This window comes from Sylvia atricapilla, chromosome 8, assembly GCF_009819655.1.
Source record: "Sylvia atricapilla isolate bSylAtr1 chromosome 8, bSylAtr1.pri, whole genome shotgun sequence".
Classification (NCBI taxonomy): Eukaryota; Metazoa; Chordata; class Aves; order Passeriformes; family Sylviidae; genus Sylvia; species Sylvia atricapilla.
This window is the reverse complement of record NC_089147.1, coordinates 16,305,424-16,326,650: the sequence shown is the minus strand read 5'-3', so window position 1 is coordinate 16,326,650 and position 21,227 is coordinate 16,305,424. Positions and strand designations below refer to the sequence as shown.

The 21,227-nt window shown below is 40.7% G+C and overlaps 2 protein-coding genes across 2 annotated transcripts; one reads left to right on the top strand and one right to left on the bottom strand.

Moving 5' to 3' along the window:
- The first annotated feature begins 2,517 nt into the window (after window positions 1–2,517).
- Window positions 2,518–9,007, top strand: RBP4 (retinol binding protein 4). Its single transcript, XM_066323842.1, has 6 exons — window positions 2,518–2,619; window positions 2,781–2,916; window positions 3,553–3,689; window positions 3,826–3,932; window positions 5,263–5,475; window positions 8,755–9,007. The coding sequence occupies exons 2-6, from the start codon at window positions 2,788–2,790 to the stop codon at window positions 8,766–8,768; spliced, it is 600 nt and encodes a 199-aa protein (XP_066179939.1). The 5' UTR covers window positions 2,518–2,619; window positions 2,781–2,787; the 3' UTR covers window positions 8,769–9,007.
- Window positions 9,008–9,259: 252 nt separating this feature from the next.
- On the bottom strand, window positions 9,260–15,667 carry FFAR4 (free fatty acid receptor 4). Its single transcript, XM_066323841.1, has 3 exons — window positions 15,119–15,667; window positions 13,920–14,048; window positions 9,260–10,263 (listed from the first exon to the last, which is right to left on the bottom strand). The coding sequence occupies exons 1-3, from the start codon at window positions 15,650–15,652 to the stop codon at window positions 9,856–9,858; spliced, it is 1,071 nt and encodes a 356-aa protein (XP_066179938.1). The 5' UTR covers window positions 15,653–15,667; the 3' UTR covers window positions 9,260–9,855.
- Window positions 15,668–21,227: the final 5,560 nt, after the last annotated feature.

Genomic DNA, 21,227 nt, shown 5'->3' with positions numbered 1-21,227 from the left:
CCTGTGTAACCTTCATGTCATTCTGACTTGCCCAGCTTCTCTTTTGCTCTTGTTGAAATTTGACTGGGAAATACTGGTGTGATTTCACTGTAGCTGCACTGCCCCAAATTCCCAATGATAACACATCAACAGAAGAATTTCCTTAGGCATTGTCTAGAGTTTGTAGAGATCCCAGACTTGAGGACTTGAATGAGTGGAAGTTATAATTACTAAGTCTGTCAGGCACCTTCACCAGATAGGAGTTGCCAAATATTGCAGACATCAATGGATATACACAATTAAAGAAATGCTGTACTATGGCTTATACAAAATTACATGTTTCTGATTTAGATTTATTACATCAGATTAATTTAGGAGACTGTAATATCTCTTACACACATTTAGAAGTGCTCTTATTAAAACTTGTTAACAGAAGTAAATTTTTATTTCATTGATACCTGGTTTCATTTCCTGTCTGTAAATCTTCTGACAGCAGCAGTATGTGCAACAGGAACACTGACGTAGATTTTCAGAGGTGGTCAAATCTGGGCAGGTTTTGACTTACATGGATGAGTGACTGCAGACTCCTTTGAAAACATCATACCTAATTATGCTATTGCAAAAAAATTTATAAGAATAGATTTGATCCTGCAAGAATGTCTCTGGTAATATAAAGCAGTATGCAGATTTTTGAACAGGAGAAACATAGGAGAAATGATAATATTTCACAAATTGGCAGAGAATAAAGAAATAATTGTTTTCTTTGGTATTAAATAAAGTAATAGATTCAAAGCTTATGAATTAGGCTATAATCTATCTTATTGCTATCAGTCATGTGAGACACTGAACATGTGAGACACAAATCATGTTGATTTTGGTTTTGCTCATGTGATGAATTAATATATTAAGACCAATGAGTGTTTTGTAAAGGTTTTATAAAAATGTACATGTATTACTGGTATTACCATTGCCAGACTAGAGCAAGATTCTGAAAGTCACCAGAAGAATAGACTTTACTTTTTCTCTTCTTATCTTTTTTAGGAATTAGCAAATTTGAAAATCTCAGCTTAAAAATTGAAATGTTGACTTATTGCAAAGCTACCACTGAAAGTTTCAGGACAATTAATACACCCTTCTAGTTCCCTGTGTTAAATATCTTCTTTACTATGAATAGAAGCTTAATTTTAAATATAGTGGAATTTTTAGTGTCCGATGTTATCCAGGAAATCAAAGGCAAACATGGAACAGCCCTGAGCAATAGATGTTTGAGAAAGAGAACAGAACCTACTCACTGTGCAAAAAGCCTCCAACATAAAGCAGAAAAGGAAGATAATCAGATTGTTTGCATTATATCCGAGAAGAGATTGTAAAGGACACCAACAGTAAGAAGTCTGATATTTTTATGAATGTATGAAAGGTATATTAAGTAAACCTCTGGGAAAGGCCATGCTGAATAAATTGGTTGAAGTTGTACATTGGCTACTATTGAGGTATTTTTTATACTACATTGGTATCTCCACCATATTTATATTATATTTTTATTTGATTTTTAAAGTAATGGATACCGGCCTTTCAAATAAAAGGCTTCTGACTTTATTCTTTAATAAAATGAGAGGTGAAAAAAATAGGTAAATTAGTTCTCCTGGTAGCAGTCATTTCTATCCTGCTCTGGTTACATGCCTAGAAAATAATTAACAGGTTTTCTCTAATGCTTCCTAAAGATGTTGAAACTAGAGAACAAATATTGACTGAGAGGCAGCAAAACTTGCCTGGATAGGAGAAAATAATGGTTTATATAACTGCAAGCAGTTTGCCTAAACCAGAATAGAAATTATGGAATATCTGATTTAGAATTAATCAGATGTCAAAATGGCCAGATGTGATGTGTACATGCACTTGGATATTTGCAGGCCACACTTAAATCCTGCTACCACATCAAAGGGCTCTTTCACCACTCTGAGGATCTGCAGGGCCTCTGTTCCTGTTGCTGGGAGCTGCTCAGGAGATGATTTAGTACCCAAGAGAGCCTTTTCGAAGCAAGAGACCAGTCATGAGGACCTGAAGAGGTTGTGGCGTGACCAAGCTTTCAGAAACATGAGCAGAAACTCGCAAGTATTATGTTTGCCACAATTTATCAGGGTAAAAGACAAAAGGACTTCGGGGACCAGGTGGGAGAAACAAGTCTGCACCTTGTAACTGAGTCGAGCATATTGGGTAAGATGGATTTTGGACTGAAGTGTATAAAATCACAGGGGAGGTGGGGGCAGTTCACTCTCCCCCATGCAAAGGTGGGATGCCTCTCATTCCGTTTGTTCTCCCCACACATGTGCACGCCCCTTCCCCCAGGCGTGAGCTCTGCTTTTGGGTTGGGAAAAGCAAAGAGAGGCATTTGTTCCTAGCGCCTGCTTGGCTGCAGATCAGGGTCAAAGACCACCTGAGCCCACGGGTGTTACGCAAGAGGCTGTTGTGAAGGGGCCCCAGCCCGCAGCATCCATCAGCCCGCCTCCCTGCTGCCCTCTCCAGTGCTGGCTCTGTGGCTCAGCAGGTTGCGAAAGCCCCAGGAGTACATAAAGCACCCCCTGTCTGGGCACCACCATCAACACTTGGGCTCTCAAGAGGCTCCAGAGACCAGTACTGCCTGTAAGACACCCTGCTGTTGTGGGCTGGGGACAACCAGGTGCCTTGCCTGCACCTGCATTGGGGAAAGCTGCATGACGCCCTGGCATGACACCCAGGGCAGCCTGCCTCCCTTCACTTGTGTGACTGAGCCTGTTTCTGATGCTATTCTCTGTCTGCTGCAGGGACAGGATGGCCCACAGAGAGAGAGCTCTGCCCTGGCTGCTGCTGCTGTCACTGGCCTTGCTGAGCAGCAGCACTGCAGAGCGGGACTGCCGAGTAAGCAGCTTCAAAGTCAAGGAGAACTTCGACAAGACCCGGGTAAATCTTCTTTTCTCTCCTGGATCTGTGATGTCTTGCGTAGCTCTTTCCAGGCTACAAAATTTGGCATTCAGTAGCACCAGTGTGGTCACATTTCAAAGTCACAGACTGTAATAATGAGAAACAGCTAAAGTGTGTGATATCTACACCTCTACAGATGCTGGATTCTGATGCACCTGATAAAGGAATACTGCAGAAACCGAGTTTTAGCAGACTGGTTTCAAATTATAGGGTATAAGCAGAAGGAGTGTACTGACTTGGTTGTTTCTATGAAAAATTAATACTCTGGTGTTTTCAGACATTCTTCCTTCCATTGCAAGGAAAAAATATACATAGATCTGTCAAATCTGCCAGTTGTTATTACTTTTCCCACTAAATTCTGCTTTTTATCCTGGACAGCTGCAGATACAGATAAGATTACTAAAAAAAAGTCACTATTTCCACAAATTGTGACTGCACTAGGATGTATCGATGGGTTTATGTTGTTGAAACAGCTAGATTTGTTTCTTAGGTACATCCTTGAGGCATGGTGTTAAAGATCCACATGCTCTTCCCTCTGTGACCTCCCCTATTCTGTCAGGTTGTAACTTTTCCATTGTTGTAGGTCTAACTGCAGCATTTCTTACTCCCTTGCAGTACAGTGGCACCTGGTATGCTATGGCAAAAAAAGATCCTGAGGGGCTGTTTCTGCAGGACAATGTGGTAGCCCAGTTCACCGTAGATGAGAATGGACAAATGACTGCCACTGCAAAGGGCAGAGTCAGGCTCTTCAAGTAAGCTGTTTGCTGTTCTACTCTTGTTCCATTTTGCTAAGCTACTGCTCCAATCCTAACTGCTATCTCTGTGTTAGTCACACTGAACCTGTGCTCTCAGAGTGGACTGTGATATTTTCTTTGTCTCTGGCTGCAGTAATTGGGATGTCTGTGCTGACATGATCGGCTCTTTCACTGACACAGAAGATCCTGCTAAGTTCAAGATGAAATACTGGGGTGTTGCCTCTTTTCTACAGAAAGGAAGTGAGTACTTAACTATAGAAGATGCAGAACTATTTGAAGACTAGTTATGTTTTATGTCCATGCTGGAAAAGGAAAAAGTACAGTTGAATTTCTTAAACAGACTTGAAAGACATAATAACTATCATACTGCAAGGCTTAATGTGAACAGGGTAATCACTACATTTTATATGGGACAGCTGGTTGGCTTTCTTTAAGCAATTAAAGACGACCTGGCCTTTGTATTTCTTTTGTTTGTTACCCAACAATATAACTGAAAGTCACTGTTTGGAAAGAAATGAAAGGCAGATGAAGTATTTTAAGATTTGTTTTACTTCAGAACTCAGTCACCAGATGCTTCTGATCTCTCTGAAGCATGATGTCAAGAAGTGAAGAGGTTTTAGAAAATGTTATTTCGTTTGGTCTTGTGTCTGCAAATGGAGAGATTCATAGGTTTTAAGAGACCAGTATGATGTATTCATACTTTCATGCCATCTCTCACACCCTATGCAAAATCAGTTCCTTGAGCCAAGTAGAGATGCAGACATTGTAGTTTAAGACACTTCCTGGGATTGTTTCCAAGAGGAGCAGGTAGAATTTGGAACTGAAAGAGCCTCATTCCACCCAAAGACACAGTTACGCAGCATGTTTTGGATGCTAGTTTGTCTTAAATAGTTCCCAGGTCTCCTCAGAATATGCTGCTGAGTCATGGGTTCTTCAGATTGCTGGCTGACCCCAAATTCTACCGTTCTAAAAGGTCTGGTGTCCCCCCACAGGAGAGAAGGGGAAGACAACAGAGTGTTGCCTGCACCAGTGCAGATGTACTGCAAGGGAGAATCTTTTGCTCTGGGAGAGGAAGGTGCAGATATGTCAGGGTTTTTATTACAAACACTGGAAAAAGCCTCACTTCTGTTAGAACAGAGTGTCTGTGTGACCAGGTTTTTGTCAGGTTACACAGCTAAACAGTTAAGAATTCTCTGAAGTTTGAACTGTGTTTTAAGAAGAGGGTTTATGGCAGAACTTCTGACAAATACACTTCTAATACACATGCAAACTGCATGATAATCTCTTTCCTTAAAAATGCAGTCTAAGTAACATCGCTGGTAGGAAAACATTTATGTCATCTTGAGCAGGCCTAGCATGTCTGTCTTTCTTTTCTTTTAAAACCTTTATTTTCTTTTAAAAAACATGGGATTAAATACTGGAAACAGGAATAAATGAAAAGCCAATCTGTTATAATTTATACTGATCTTCATCTTAGAATTTTCTTTAGTTATGGCAGCAATCCTTTCTGATTTGCTAGATTTCACTGATGTCTCTAACATTTTTCCTTCTTTGCTATGGTTTCTTCCAGATGATGATCACTGGGTAGTGGACACAGATTACGATACATATGCTCTTCATTACTCCTGCCGTCAACTAAATGCAGATGGCACTTGTGCTGACAGCTACTCCTTTGTGTTCTCCCGGGACCCCAAGGGATTGCCTCCAGATGCACTGAAAATTGTCAGACAAAGGCAGATGGACCTCTGTTTGGACAGAAAATACAGAGTTATCGCTCATAATGGTGAGAATGGCTTTTTTCTGAAGAATTTTATTTCAGGGTTTAAGGGCTGGGATTCTCTTGTTCATTAGATATCAAATGCATAGTCTTTTAATTAGTAGCTGTAACATTGTCTTTGAAAACTGAAGCTTGTAGTAAGTTATTTCCAGCATTTACTTCCCTTGTCTGAAGGAGAGCTGAAGTGCATAGATTTGCATGCAGCATATCAGATCAGCTGAAACAGTAATTAGAGGAAGTTGTAAAACAATTAAATCAAGGTAGTGTGAGTAAACATGGTAAGGATAAATTTCATAGCTATGGTAAAAAGTAACTGGGCAGCTTTTATCAGATCCCTTTGCCTTTGTTCAAATACTTTTTTGAGAAATTCTTCAGAAAGGCTTTTAAGGAAAATAAACGTCTTGGAAAGGATACCTTATAGAAGACCCTTTCTCACAAGTCCTCCTTGCCAACTCTTTCACAAGAGCTGTGGAAGAGGGACATAGCCCTCATACTGGAAGCATGACACTATCTTGAGTCATACAGTCAGGCTGAGCTTAGAACACAGGGAATTAACTCACTTTTGCTCAAGTATATTACAAAAGGCCAAATGGCAATAATCTATAAGAAACCATAATGATTATTATTGTTCTATCACAAATAGAACAATACTGATAAGAATTATACACACAGTGGGAAATTGTAAAGAGTGAAGGAGAAAAATCAAAATATTTAGAATAAATAAAATAGTAGCACCTCTCCCTACCCCTCACATCCTAGAAGACATGCTATCTATGAAAGATTTGACCAGTGAATCAGCTGAATGGGAACTCCCAATGTAATGGAATGAGCAAAAGACAATTTGGATACAATTCTTGGGTGCATAAACCAAGACTCACATGAGATTGTTGTGCTTGGCATAGGTCTAATTGCTATGTCACATTTGGTGACAAGCATAACAGGAAAAAGTACTGAGGATAAATTAGAAGTTTCAAAGAAGATCAGAGAAAAAGACTGAAAGTTTGTAAAATGTGTCCTCTAGTGAGTGCTTCAAAGATTTTAATCTTTTCTCATTACAAAGAGGTTAAAGGCTGACATGAGCAAAGTCTGTGCTTGTCCACACAAAGCAGTAGGAATTGGATAGAAAAGGACTTGCAAACACAGAAATAATAAATTTAAACGGATGGAACTTTAAACTAGACACATTCAGAGCAGAAATAAACAGCCATTTGTTTAACTCCAAAGGTTATTAACCTTTGGAACAGTTTACCAAGAGCTGTTGTATGTTCTTCATCACTGAAATCTGTAAATCAAGATTAAAGGCTTTTCTCAATGACATGCTAGAACAAACTGGGATTGACTGAAGGAACTTTTGCATCTTATAATGAAAGTCAGAACAGAGGAGCAAAGTCAGCTGTTGTGGCTCTATTATCTGTTCATCTGATCCATAAATACCTTGCTGTGTTGTAAAGTACTGTGCTGATAACAGAGTGCCTTGAAGAACAGGGTGCCGCCTACTCTGCTAAAGTAGGTGGTGTTTACAGTACTGATCAGTGACCCGGGAAAAGTGTCTGACAACAATGAAAAAAAAATCTTGTCTTGAATGAGAATTTGGAGACAACGTAAGTCAGCTGAGACTTAGAACAGTCAAGACTAAGAGACATCATAAATGCAAATGGAATCACCTATGAATGATTTGTATGATTGCACAAATAGCAGAATAGAAAAGAAACGGTATCATATAAATTGATGATACTTTTCTGTTTTGAATCCTGCATTCTCTGCTTTTCAAATGAAGTCCAGCAAGAATAAAAATTTCTGAAAATGAGAAAGCCAAATAATCAGATGTTTAGGGATATTCTATTAAATCTAAGATAATTCAAAAGTTGATCATGCTTCCTCGAGTTTCTTATAGATATCAAATATCTAATCTACCAAACCACACTCTTCTTTGTTTGCTCTCCTAATTTATACTCAGATGTTAGGTGTTGAGTGCAGTGTCTGATATGACTGTGTGAGTTCCATTGTTTGCAAATGAAAAATAGGAGCCTGGTTACTTTTTATTAAGGATTATGCCAGAGTTTATAAGGCCAGCATCAAAGTATAAATTAACACCAGCAATTTGCATTTTCCCCTTTATTGATCAGGACCCATCATTAGCTGATTCTGAATCCTCCAGTATCATTAAGCCAAAGTTCCTGCAAAGCACGCACACTTGAGACTGAGGGAACGATTGTGAGCTAAACTGAAAAAAAAATTCTTGGAAGCTTCATATTAGAAACTCTTATAAAATTTGCCTCATTCCTTATGTGTGGTTTGGAAACCTTACTACTTGAGTTTTAACTCTGCTATTAAGAGCTACAGAATTATTACCAAAACTGACCTGCATTCAATTGTTACTGTGATAAAATTCTGACTGATGTTAGTAAATGCTGCAAGAATAGGCTGGTATCTGTTGCTAATTTTGCATACTCTGCCTAGGTCTTGAAGGTGATTCAGAGTGTGTGTGTATGTGTACGTGCATGTGTGTGTGTGCCCCCTCAACTAACAGACATACAAACTTACCTTGACTTAAAAAAAATTAAAATATCAGTACTGGCTGTTCAAGGCAAAAGAGAAGCCTAAGAAATGAAAGTTTTTTGTTCTAACTTACACTGCATTTATGATGGCAGTTCCTTCTCAAATATAGCTCAAGCTGTGATACACAAAGTCTCTCAGAGTAATAGCCCAAGCAACTTTAAGCTGTGTAAATGTCAGTGTCAATATTAAGTGAGAGTACTTGTTAAATACAGTGTCATGTCAGTAGAGTTGAAAGCTGCATCTGCTGTTAGCATTTGCTAGAAGCAAAAATTGTGAAAAAAAAGAATGGTATATTCCTTCTGCTAATTTACTATTGCCATTAGAAATTTTGGGGGTCAGGAGATTCTTACTTTGTTGAAAGACATTCTTAAATGAATTATTTTTAGGCAAATAACTAGCAGCTTGTTAAAGTATAACTCTTTTATCACTGAAAGATACTCTTTTATCACTGATCTGCCCAGTACCTTGTCTGCAAAATTATTAAAATTCTCAGGAGAGGTGTAACAGATTGGATGAATTCCTGTTTTGTTCTGAGCTGAAAATTCCTTGAATTTATAAACTGCAGAGTAAGGCAATGGCATTATTATTATGAGTTACAGACTGCTGGGCTCAAGAGCATTTTAAAGAAATTAAATATGTATGTATTTTAAATTTGGCAAAAATTTGTGTAGTTAAATTTTATCTAGAGTGTTTGACAAACACAGCTGTGGTTTTTGTGTGTTTCAGGATTTTGCTCTTAAGGAGACGCAACCCTATGGAAAGAAACCATGCAACAGCACCACGAATGTAAAGTTAACACATTGATCACGTGTTCTCTGGAAGATGCTTTAAATGGCTTAATTTAGATTTTCAATATATTTATCTGAGCTGTGTAGCTCACCTTGTTAATAAACCAATGAAACATTTTAATAAACTTGCATTACAGGGGATGCAAATTGTATGCAAATCTGTACATATAAAGACATTGGTTTCATTACTAGCCTGTTATCTTAGTGTGCTTTTTTGAGCTTGTGACACATGGTGATAATTAAGAATTCAATCTTGCTTTTTTTAGTGGTTTCAATTTCTGACTAAATGAGTATTTATCATAAACCTCAAAGTATATGTATTTTCTTTTTAAACAGAACATTATATTTTCTCTATAAAATACTGGAAATCATTTAGAAAAGAGAAAAGAATTTCAGTAACCCTATATATCACTAATTAGCTTTATTATATGACTAGTGAACACATTAAAAATATGCATCTTTTAAAAAGAACTATTTTACACATGAGAATTAACCATTTATTTATTTATTATTATTGGTTATTCCATTATTCTATTTATTCTATATATTTATATAAATTCACATGTATTAAGTCCATATTTTAAATTTGAGATGGAATCAAACCGGTCATTTACTTGATAACACATGATTGTTACCTTGTTTCAATTAGTCTGCTCAAACCTGTGTTCAGGCAGTAGTTATTGAACTGTTTAATCAAGTTCCCTTTAAAAACTGGATAAAAAAAAGAAGATACTTTCCGGTGATGAATATTTTCACTAGAAAGTTTAAAGTACTTAATTCAACTATTTTACATTCACCAAGTTCTCTGCCATATTTCTATTTATTTCAGTATAAGAGGAATATTGAATCCATTGGATTAAATTGTCCAAACCTTACCGAGGCAAAGCAATGAAGTCAAAAGAATTTTATCTGAAGGAATTAAAAATACATATTTAGCTTTTTCCCCTCCTCCCCTGGCATGTAATACTCTAACATAATGACCTATGTGACCTGGGATAGCATAGACAAAATCCAAAGTGTGACACCGCTCAGACTTTAATTATCTGGTAATGAAAGACAAATGTGGCTGTTCACGGTTACTTCTTCTTGCAGTGGTTTCTGTACCTGCTCCATGCTTTTCAGGCTTGCCTGTACAACAGAGAAGAATTTCCTGACATTTACGTCTGAAATGGGCAACATTATACAGAATTGGATTGACAGCAGAGTTGGCAAAAGTGAATAGCGCTATCCAGAAGAAAACTGATGGCAAAATATTTAAATCTTTTTTGAAGTTCTGAACTAAAATTAAAAAAATAATTACTACTATTGGGCTCCACATAATGAAGAAAGAGATCATCAACAGAAAAAGGGCTCGGAATAGTTTGTAGTCTTGCTGGGAGACACGAATCTGATGATGTTCTGAGTAGGCTAAACCAGCATTTAAACTTCTTCTTGATGCTTTTGTAATCTGCAGTAAAAGAGAAGAAAGTAACTTTCACTGAAACACATTTCTATAAGTGAAAAAGAAATCATCTTGGCACATGATGTTTTCTTTTGGAAAGTGACTACAAAAAAACACATTGAAGAATTTATTGGTACTTTAGTCAATGTACTTTCCATTTCAAATATTCTCACTTCACTAGCAATTCTTTTTCCTCTCAGCTGTGAACTCATCTCAGTATTCAAAGCAGTTGTTCTTTTCATGGCTCTCTACCAGTCACAAATACTTTTCAGCATAAAACAGTCATAATTACTCATAAAATCCCATTAAATTCACATTATGACCTCATTTGTTCTATCTAAAGAAACCCATTAATTTTTTTTTTCACAAATGCAAACTGGAACATAACAACCCTGTTGATGCGCAAGAAGGAATGAGATCCAATATTATTATAAGGTAGGTATTAGAAGGAGCATGAATTTATCACAATAAATTATTTTAAAGCAGATTGTACATTGTTTTGTGTCACACTTAGCTTTTCAGACAGTAATCACAACTGCTTTCTATCAACTAATATGAAATCTTACAGATCCTTACAGTTACTATAAAAATCACTGTCTTGTAAAGTACTCTCTGATGTAATAAACTAGACTATGGGTAGCTTGGAAACCTAGTATTCATGGGTGTGCATCATCTGTCATTAGATAAAATATTGAACCCAGTGACTTGCAGAAAGCTCTAAATCCCCTGCTCTACATCCCTGTCTTCCCTGAAGTTGGCATGGCACAATTAAGTTTGTTACAATCATACATCTGATGTAAATAAAATAAAACTGAAATATCTAGCAAACAAAGATTTGTGCTGAATAACTGAGATGCCACTTTATCCCCTGCATACATAAAGAAGGTGTGTTTTCAAATGCCTTGATCAATTAGCTGTCTACAAGGAAAGTCAAAAGGTAAGACTCCTCCTGCCACTTTTCCCTTCAGCAGCAACTACAGAAAGGATAACGCTAATACATACACACTTTTAAACTTCTTGGTTCAGGTAAGGATGAAAAATGTTTAGAGAGACAGAGTAATTTGTCATTCTGTTTGCATTTTTTTTGAATTTGTCACAGAGATAAATACTCACTAAGAATCTTGACATCTTCTAAATATTTCAATAGAATGAAATATTTAGAACCATTTAACCTGGGAACCAAAACTGGGTTTCTTAGCAGCTTCTGAGGCTGAGAAGGGGACAGTATCACTAGCTTCCCTGATTTAAAAGGAGCAGAGAATTCTGGTGTCCTGAGCATGTAACACTATTTTGGCTTGATGATCTGCTGTACCATCTAGAATCTAGAAACTAGGTTAACTCTTCCAAACAGTCCAAAGCGAGAGTTGTTCTCAGAGAACACCTAACCTGATTTAGTAAGAATGAAGGTTTCACAAAATGCAAAGGACTAATATCCACTTCTAATATAAAAGCAGGAAAACCAGGTTGTGTGCACTTCTCAGTCTCCACTGTTCAAAACTGATACAGAATGTCCTCATCAGTTACATTTTTATATGTCCCATATAAATACCTTCTGTCTTCCCTGCAGAAGTTGAACAGCCTAGAAATAAGAATGCAAGAGTCACCAGGACTGTGGTAAATAATACGCAACTGCATCTTCAGACAGTGTTCAAGAGAAATGAGGTGGCAGTGGTATGTTGTGGATCCCTTTTTGGTCTGCCCAGTATAGATACCTATCCTGGGCATCTGGACCATACTTGGAACTTAGAAGTCAGACGTGTATAAGCATGTAACTTCCAGAACACAGACATATTCCCTAGATCTAGCCTCTGACAAAATCTTGAGAGGCAGAACAATGGAAAACCAAATAAATTACAAATCATGGCTTCTAATTTGTAATTTTTACCATGGTTCTGGGAAGTGCTATGTAAAAATAATACTCAGTTTCAGAGTAAATTGTGAAGTACACATTTGTAGAAGTGTATATTTGTTAAAAAAATTCAGGTCCTATATCTGTAGTCAGTCAAAATCCTCCTCATCCTCATCATCACCATCAATGTTGTAACATGAATACATCAATGCTTGGCTCTGCTTCCAGCAATGTTGAGAATCATGCTATGTGTGCACAGGCATAATGGAGCACTCCCACAAAGTGAGTCTGCTCCTGGGAATGACTCAGGGATTGAGACATTCTCCAGTTCAGTTCTGGTTGCTTCCTGGAGAGACAGAGAAGATTCAATTGTATTCTGCTATGAGCCTCAAGCTTTCTTCATTTCAGGGGAAATGGTAATGTATTTTAGCATCTCTGTTAGCAAGTTAGAAAAGAAACAGGAGCAGAGCAGCATGGAGATGTCTTGTAATCCAGTATTCCAAACACTGCTTTTGGTTTCTAGCTCCCTATGTGCCATTTTGTTTTATAATTTTTCCTGTAATCTGGAATCTGCATGGACAAGACAAACACCATTCCTGGCCTCTGACCAAGAACTGTGGCATTCTTTGGCCTGCAGTATTTTGTGGTTCTTTCAAAGAACTCACATTCTCCACTGAGTTACTCTATGCTCTTTGCCTACAGAATATGTGGTTGCAAGTGCTTTACATCATTAGAAGAGGTTCACCTAATGCATTTACTTCAAGATTATAGTGAGCTAATAGTACAGAAACTACAGCCTTATGACTTTTACTACAAGTTTAAGTGTGATCAATAGGCAAGGATATGTGGAGACCAGATTCTAGGTGCTAGGTTCATCTTACACCTACATCCAGCTCTGGCACATGCATCCACAGCCCCTTGGTGCTTAGCATTTCATCAGTGAACTCCTTGCTCAATAATCCATGTATGTTGAGGATCCTTTCCAAAACCTATAACTTTCTTATACATATTATGAGAAGTTCAATTACCCAATAAAGCAATCAAGGATCTTGTAGGCAATTGCTAAAAACTAGGTATTGCAGTGACTAGTTTGAAGTGCTTGGTTTGAAGATTTCTAGATCTTTCTCACTCTGGTTCAAAGGAATTTAGATGCTAATATAATGCTTTCTAGACTGCAGATTAAGACTGAGGTGCTATGTGGCTTGGTTTATATTTAAGCATATATGTTAAACATCATCCACTTAGAAAGAAAGTGGAGGGTTCAATTTAGAGGTATTGTTTACAGTGTTTGAAATTGTGGAGGACTAAGTGTAATTTAATGAGATCTATGTACTAAGGACACATGCAGAAAGCCAGTAGATCAAAAAGTGGATGGGTTTTTTTCTAGTGCTGTGTTTCTCTACTTTCTTACTTTCTTACAAATCCCTTATGTCTGGAGTTTAGGCTCAAGGAAAGCAAAATCTAGTTTTTAGTTCTTTCAAACGCTTGACTCTTTCAGCACTTAGAGATTGATAGTCTTCAAATATGAACAGCACATAAATGAAGAACTGTCTTTAAAACTACATATAAGAAGACAAACCATGTGTTGGGCCTCTGTTAATAGGCTGTTGAAGCGTGTTCTTAATTGAAATGTATAGGCTGTTACATGCAGGTTGAAATGCTTCATTTTATATCACATATAATTTATTGAACAAATTATGTTTGTTTCCTTTACATGTATTTTGCATTTGTATTCCGTGACAATGCGCCGATGCCTAGTGAGTTATTATTTACTTCTCTCTGTTTTACAACAAAATTTAAAGGAAAAACATACCTGTAAAATTTTTGAGTAACTGATGACAATGACAAATCCTGGTATCAGAAAGAAAACAATGGCAAAGGTCGTATCCCAGACTGTTTCTCCTGCAGAGTTGGGCCAATCCAGGGTGCAAATTTGAATGTCCTATTTACAAAAAATTGAAGAAAAATAATATTGTGTCTTTATTTTCAGTACAGCATTGTCTTTATTTCCCTCTATGCTTATGGGATAAAAAAGACTAAACCAAGACTAAACCAAGACTGAAAACTTTCTACTTAGACAAAGCAGTCAAGTAATATATTACTTGATGGTTTTAAAAGCCCGTACAATTACAAATAGATATGTCCGCAACAGGAATACTCCCATTAATTTCAAATCAAACAGTAATGGCAACTTTAAAATTGAAACTTACAGACCCTAAACTTAATCATTTGTTCAAGTGTCACGCTGGGTGTACTTTTGTATGCATTTCAAAATATCAGGCAGAGAAATCTGTGCCATTTTGTACCGAGGGGGCTGCGGGTGCGGGGCAACCCTCCCAGGATGCTGACCGCTCCGTAAGGGAAAGTGAGCCGAAAAGGGGATCTCTGAGCCGCACTGAGGAACACAAAGAGAATCCCATCCCGTGTGCGTTTCCCATCGCACGGGACGGGACGGTCCGCCGGGACAACAGCCTGGGGGATGGCCGGGAGGAGCTCCGGCCGCTCCTCCGGGCACAGTCTCGCACCCTGCCTGGCACGGAGAGCGCTGCCCGCCCTGCAGGCGATCTCCCCGCTGCCCGCCCTGCAGGCGATCTCCCCGCTGCCCTGCAGACGATCTCCCCGCTGCCCGCTGCCCTGCAGACGATCTCCCCGCTGCCCGCTGCCCTGCAGGCGATCTCCCCGCTGCCCTGCAGACGATCTCCCCGCTGCCCGCTGCCCTGCAGGCGATCTCCCCGCTGCCCTGCAGACGATCTCCCCGCTGCCCGCCCTGCAAGCGATCTCCCCGCTGCCCGCCCTGCAAGCGATCTCCCCGCTGCCCGCTGCCCTGCAGACGATCTCCCCGCTGCCCGCCCTGCAAGCGATCTCCCCGCTGCCCGCTGCCCTGCAGACGATCTCCCCGCTGCCCTGCAGACGATCTCCCCGCTGCCCGCTGTCCCGCCGTGGCAGAGGCGGACGAGCCCCGCCGCCGTCCTGCACTCGGCTGGCGCGGCCGCGCCCGGCGCTCGCCCTCACCTGGCCGGCGGGGTCGGGCAGCTGCACCACGGTGAAGAAGCAGCAGAGCGGGAGGGTGGCGAGGGCGGCGAAGCCCCAGATGAAGAGCAAGGCGGCGGCCAGCACCTTGCGGCGGCGGAAGGCGGCGTGGCGCAGCCGGGCGATGCTGACGACGCGCTCCAGGCTGACGGCCGACAGGGAGAGGATGATAACCGCGCCGCTCAGGCTCACCACATAGAAGAGCAGGTGGCAGACGACGTTGCCCAGCACCCAAGACTCGGTCCAGCGCACGATGGCGATGAAGGGCATGGCAGTGATGAAGAGCAGGTCGGCGCAGAAAAGGTTGAGGACGAGGCAGTTGGCGGCGCAGAGCCGGCCGTGCCGCCTCACCAGCAGGCAGATGCCCCACACGTTTCCCGCCAACGACAGCAGGAAGACGAAGGCCAGGGCAGATGTCTCGCCGATGCGCAGGGCCGTCACATTGTGGCCCTTCAAGTCCGAGAAGAAGGGGAAATAGGTCTTGTTCCCTCCTGGTGTGCCCCTGGACACCGGCATGAGGGTGGCCGGTGGGCATGAGAGACCCACCGCGGATGGTGGCACCAGCCCTAGGGGAAGGGCTGCGCTCCCAACCACCACGGAGGCACCTGGGGTGCCCTCCCAGCACAGAGCCAGGGGATGACCGCCATCCCCCTCCCTCCTCTTCCTCCTGCCCTGCTGCCAAGGGCTCAGCTGTGCCAGTCAGGCGGTTTATGGCCCTCGCGCTGCAGTGGAACAAGGAAGTGGGAGAGTAAACACGGGGAGCTCACACAAAGGCGAGGCCGCGGTGCGTGGGCAATGAGGGGCTGCCCCACACCTCCCTGCGCAGGGTGTGGGTCACGCTGGCATCTCCGTGCCCAGGCACCCAGCCCCAGCCACCTCTTCGAGTGCCAGCCCTGGTCTGCCCGGCTCTCCGGGCAGGCCCCTGGGCTGCCACCCCAGTCTGCTCCCATCCAATGGGCTGTGCATAGCTTAGAAACATGGATGGCCGCCACACCTCTCTGAGAGCTCTCCTCAGGAGCCTGGGATGACCAGGCTAACCTAGAGTAAAGAAAAAAAAAAAATATCTATCACCTCCTGTACTACAGTGGCATTTGGAAACAGCAGACCTGTGTCGGCTTGTCCTAACTGTGGAGAAGTGTCGCTGACATGATTTTGGGGATTTGTTTACAAAATTGATCTAGAATCTTACCTGTTTTATGAGTTCTTGCTGGAGAAGCCTGTCAAAATAAGATAAACCTAGGAAATATTCTCTGAACTTCAATTACTAGAAGCAGTTGCTCAGATTGTAAACAAAAGTAGGGCTTTCCACCTAGGCTCTTCACTCCAGATGATTTAGAAATCGGCTGGGAGTAAAGCATGTGAATTGTCACAGAAGGCAGATAATGTCTCATAAAAGAAGATAAAATGTTTCCATAAAGTATGTAAACAGTCGTATAACTTTAGACAGCTCTGGGTGAATTCATTTGGCTGAGTGCCAGTGCAGGCGCTCAAGGATGCGCTTAGAGGCTCAGCATGTGGACCTACACCTTTTGATTAGGTGAGAGTTATTCCACACCCGTGTGCCATGGGGAGCAGGTGACATGCAGTGCTTCTGCTGTGACCCTGCCATCAACCATTTATGCAACGGCATTAGCGGGGATTCCAGATTAGTGGGGATTCCAGAAACTCAGTTCTTTGATGGGGCAATCTCCTAATGAGGGATGACAAGAGTGACATCTTTCCTGGACTGCTTCCCATGTCTTTGCCTGTGTAGAATTTGCATTTATTTCAATTAGCATGTTTTCTCCTGAACTGTAAGTGGTTCTAACTAGCTATGCAGTCTTATCAAACAAGGAGTTTGCAGAGCAGCCTCAACAGGTGGATGATATGCTTCTGCTGACTGATGACTGTGTGAAACGTGGACACAATTGCTGTTAAGTGGGATGGGCTAGGAACTCAAGTGAAGATGATAAGAAAACTTGCAGAAATTGGGGCTTTTTTCAGCAAGCAACACAAGTGTCTACAAGTGTCTTGATATAGATACTTTATTCTACATTATTTGATGGGAGAAAAAGATCTGCACCCATATTACAAAAATTTCAGTGAATTTAATAGACCTATTGATTTTTATTAGTATAGATTGGCATATCTAACCACAAATTTTGTTGGCTTTCCTATGAACTGATTCTTTAAAACAATTAGTGAATCCTGAAATATAGCAACATCTTCCAGTTGCCACAACCTGACAGGTCTGGCACTTTTTACAAGCTGACAGACTAGTCCCAAAGTTCTGGGCAGCTGGCAGTAGCAGTGCTGTGATCAGCTCTAAATAATGGCAGGGATTTGGGAAAGAGCTACTGTTAATAGTCTAGTTGTACCTGTGTGAAAACTTGGGAGGTATGAAGAGGACAGGGGGAGTGGAGGTGGGGCAGCTGGAAATGGTAGCGCAGATAAATGCAAATTTTATTAGGAAGAAAATATTTAGCCCCTTTGACATTAGTGGAAAGTTAAATTAGAAACTGGCCCTGTCAATTCAGGGTAAAAGTAAACATATTTGAAACAGAATAGGGGAAGGAAACAGGGAGTGAAACATCCAAAGCTGCATTATTGAAGAAATTAAGATACTTTTAGTCAGGAGGAAAGGAGTGCCAGAGGAGAAGGTTTGAAAATGAGATGATGTTGTGGAAGTGTCTGGGTAGATCTTTGATCTTCTTTAGAAAGGATCACCTTTAGCTTTGGTCCTTAGGTGTGAGTGAGAACCTTGCTTGACATAAGCCTGTTGTTTGCTCAGGAGAACCAAAGTAAAATGCTCCTTTTATTATGCTGTTAATGAGTGAACCTCACACTGACATCTGTATAAAATCCTGTGACTGGGGACAGCAGAGGCGTGAAGATACATGCTTGTTTCCATCAGGTTTGATCAAATAAGTGGGGACTCCTTGCAGGAGCAAAAATAGTCTGATTACCCATGGGTCTAATGGATCTATCATCTAAAAGAGTAACTTTCTTTTCCCTCCCATGAAGTACGAAAGTTGTATTTGCTGTTGGGTAGGTCTAATCATAGCAACCAGCATAACATAAAATCTGAGGAAGAGAAGTTGTAACCTCCATGGAGCTACTCTGACTTTACTGTAATAGGTGGATGCTGTGTGTGGTATGTGCACCACGTGATCATGACAAGGAAGTGATTAACAGAATGCCTGGAAACCTGCTATGATTGCTTAACCTATATAATTTTTTTAACCTATGTTTGCTTTTATGCTTCGACTCAAACATCAGTCAGCTCAGATTTCATTGCTCCAAGTTAAATGAAACCCGCAGAGACCTCTGTGGAGCTGGTTTGTCTAACCTAGAATGTAAAAATCTTGTTTCTTTTTTATGGGTGTTGTCTTCATCCCTAATGAAAGCCCAAGGTTTGGCCTTCTCTGTTTCAGATAAGGGCTGTGTTACCTGATACCATTAGTCAAGCTCTGCTTTTCAGATTGTTCCCCTGGAAACCATGATCTGTCGTGACAGATGGGGATCGATCAGCTTATTTATATATTGAGCATTAGGAAATGTTCCCAGACAGAGGGACCACTTGGGTAGGTGACTCTGGGAGATGGGAGTTCTTGTTCCATTTGGACATGATCTAGTAAAGATTTTTGCCTTATTTATGCATCTTCTTGCGTGTAGATTGGTGTTTTAAGTCTTTGGGCGTATTTTTGTGCACCTGTATCACACTGGGTAAATAGCATTGACTTCTGTAACAGATGTATTGCATATTTAATGTTTGCTAAGTGATGTAAATTCATTTAATTAGAAATGTTGTCACTTTGTCTTCACAGGAGAAGTTGCAAGCTTGTAGATGACTTGTGTCTGCACAATAAGATCTTTATCGTAAGTTTCAATCAAGGTTAGCTTTCTATTTTCATTTTTGCTCTTACATATCACACTGCAGCTGTTCTGCTTCTAAATACCGTGAATCCTGTGCTTAGAAGATGTTATACCATTGTAAGGTATGTTTCAAATACAAGTCTGTTTTGATTTGTTTTGTTTTTTAGGAAGTTTTCTAACTGCTCACCCATTTTATATTTTCATATCAGTGAGCTGAAGCGCTTACATCAATGTGTGAAGGACAATTTTAAACTTTTAGTGCAAATATAAATGCATCTGTTTGTTTACATATAGTAGCAAGATCACACATTCCTGTATCCACTGAAAATAGCTAGATGCTTCACTTATGTCATCATGTCAAAAACGAATTCCTGTTTCTTCTGGGATATGAGCAAGTCCCTGTTTCTTCTGGGAAGTTTCATTTTGCTGTGGTCAGTACCCATCAGAAGCTGGCGTGCTTCCTGGGATAAGCACCAGTTTCAAGCTGTAGCAGCAGCAGCATTACTGACCAGGGCCTCAGCCAAAAGCAGAGCTGCCAAAAATACTGTCAGATGTGCTTTCTAATAAAAGTTGGGTCAGCTTTTAGTCCTCATGACCACCAGAAGTTTTGCCAACATCAGCATTGTGGCTTGCAGTAAGGAAGGGATTTGTCTCTGAACCAAGTGCAAATTAAGAACATAATTCATGTAACACAAACTTCCCCTGGATGGTCACATTTTCTGTTTTGCTGCATGTTAACCAAGCTTTACTAGAGTGAGTCAGCTCCAGCTAAACTCTTATACTAAATGAGGTTGTTTCTTAACAGTTTTAGAAACTGTATTACACATCTAGCCCATGGATTTAAGGAGTTGATCAGTGAATACAGAGTATCAGAGTGGTTTGTTTGGACAATGAAGGATCTAGAACACTCCTATCAAGGAACTGAGACCCTGAGTGAGTTTTTGCAGAGTCGGATGTTAAAGTGCCACTGGACCTTTGCTTAACTTTCACGTGTGCATGAAAGTTACTTACATTCCTCCTAATGAGCTTTGATACAGAGACATCAAGACAAAAGCTGTGGTGAACGTCTGAAACAGAACGAAACTTGTCACCAGCCTCTCATGCTCAGGAGATGTACTCAGACATTCCCTGAACACATTGGTCTGCTGGGTTGTATGCTGTGCAGAGACCACAGATACCATTGTTTCCTCTCACATCAAGAACCCAATGATTACAGAATGCTCTTATTCATGAAGTTTGAGGAGAATCGTCCCTTTCCTTTCCCTGATGTCTCATCTTAAAAGAGTAACTTGTTGGGAGCAACAGGGGTTTTTCAGCTCCAAATTGGGATAGCAGCTTTACTTTTAAAAGCTACATATTTCTGAAGTAAGGTCTACAGTGCCTGTCTGCTGCAGAGATCATCTGTCTGTATTGTGAGGCTTCTCCTTAGCTAGCATTCAGCTAGGGCTGGAGAAACAGAAAAATCAATCTTATAAAAGCAATGAAAGTTCTAATAATGCTTTAAATTCTGCTGTAAACCCTTCTGGCTTCCCTAATGTAATGCTACTCATGTTATTTCCCACACTGTTTATGGTTTTCTTTATCAGTGGCCATTTGAGATGACTGATAAGATGTGACTCGAAGCTTCCCATAAGCTGAGTCTGGAAAGCATGTATGCCTTAATTAGGCTGCAGTTTTCTGTCTAGTTGCATGAGATAATACCGACCCTATCAGGCCTGTTACATGGATAAAACTGTCACTTTCACTGGCACAGTGTGCACATTCATCAGTTTTGAATTGATGAGGGAAATTAAACCTGGTTGTACTTCCATCAAGAAGCCAGCTGCATATCACCATGATAAGGCCCCAGGCTTTTTTCCTACAGAATATGTTGAAGCCCCTTATCTTGGTCTATCTTTTTGGAACTATTAATTCAGTATAAAATACTGAAAATTTTGGTTGGTCATGGGGACCACCAAATCAGTATCTGTCCCTGACTGCTGGTGGGGAGCTCTGTTCCAGGTCTGAAGGGGATCTGAGTGTGAGGGGAGGTCTCACTTCATTGATACATGTCCTGTTTGAAGTCTGCTTTTTTTGCGAGAGATGCATCTGACATTGACAATGTTAGAAGAGGATTTACATCTGTGACTCCTCTAGAGCAGTCATGTTTCTCACTGGCTGGCTTTCCCAGCTCCCACTCAGGACACCAGCCTTCTGAATCTTCTTGCTGGAGCACTTTATGCAGGAAAGTCCCAAA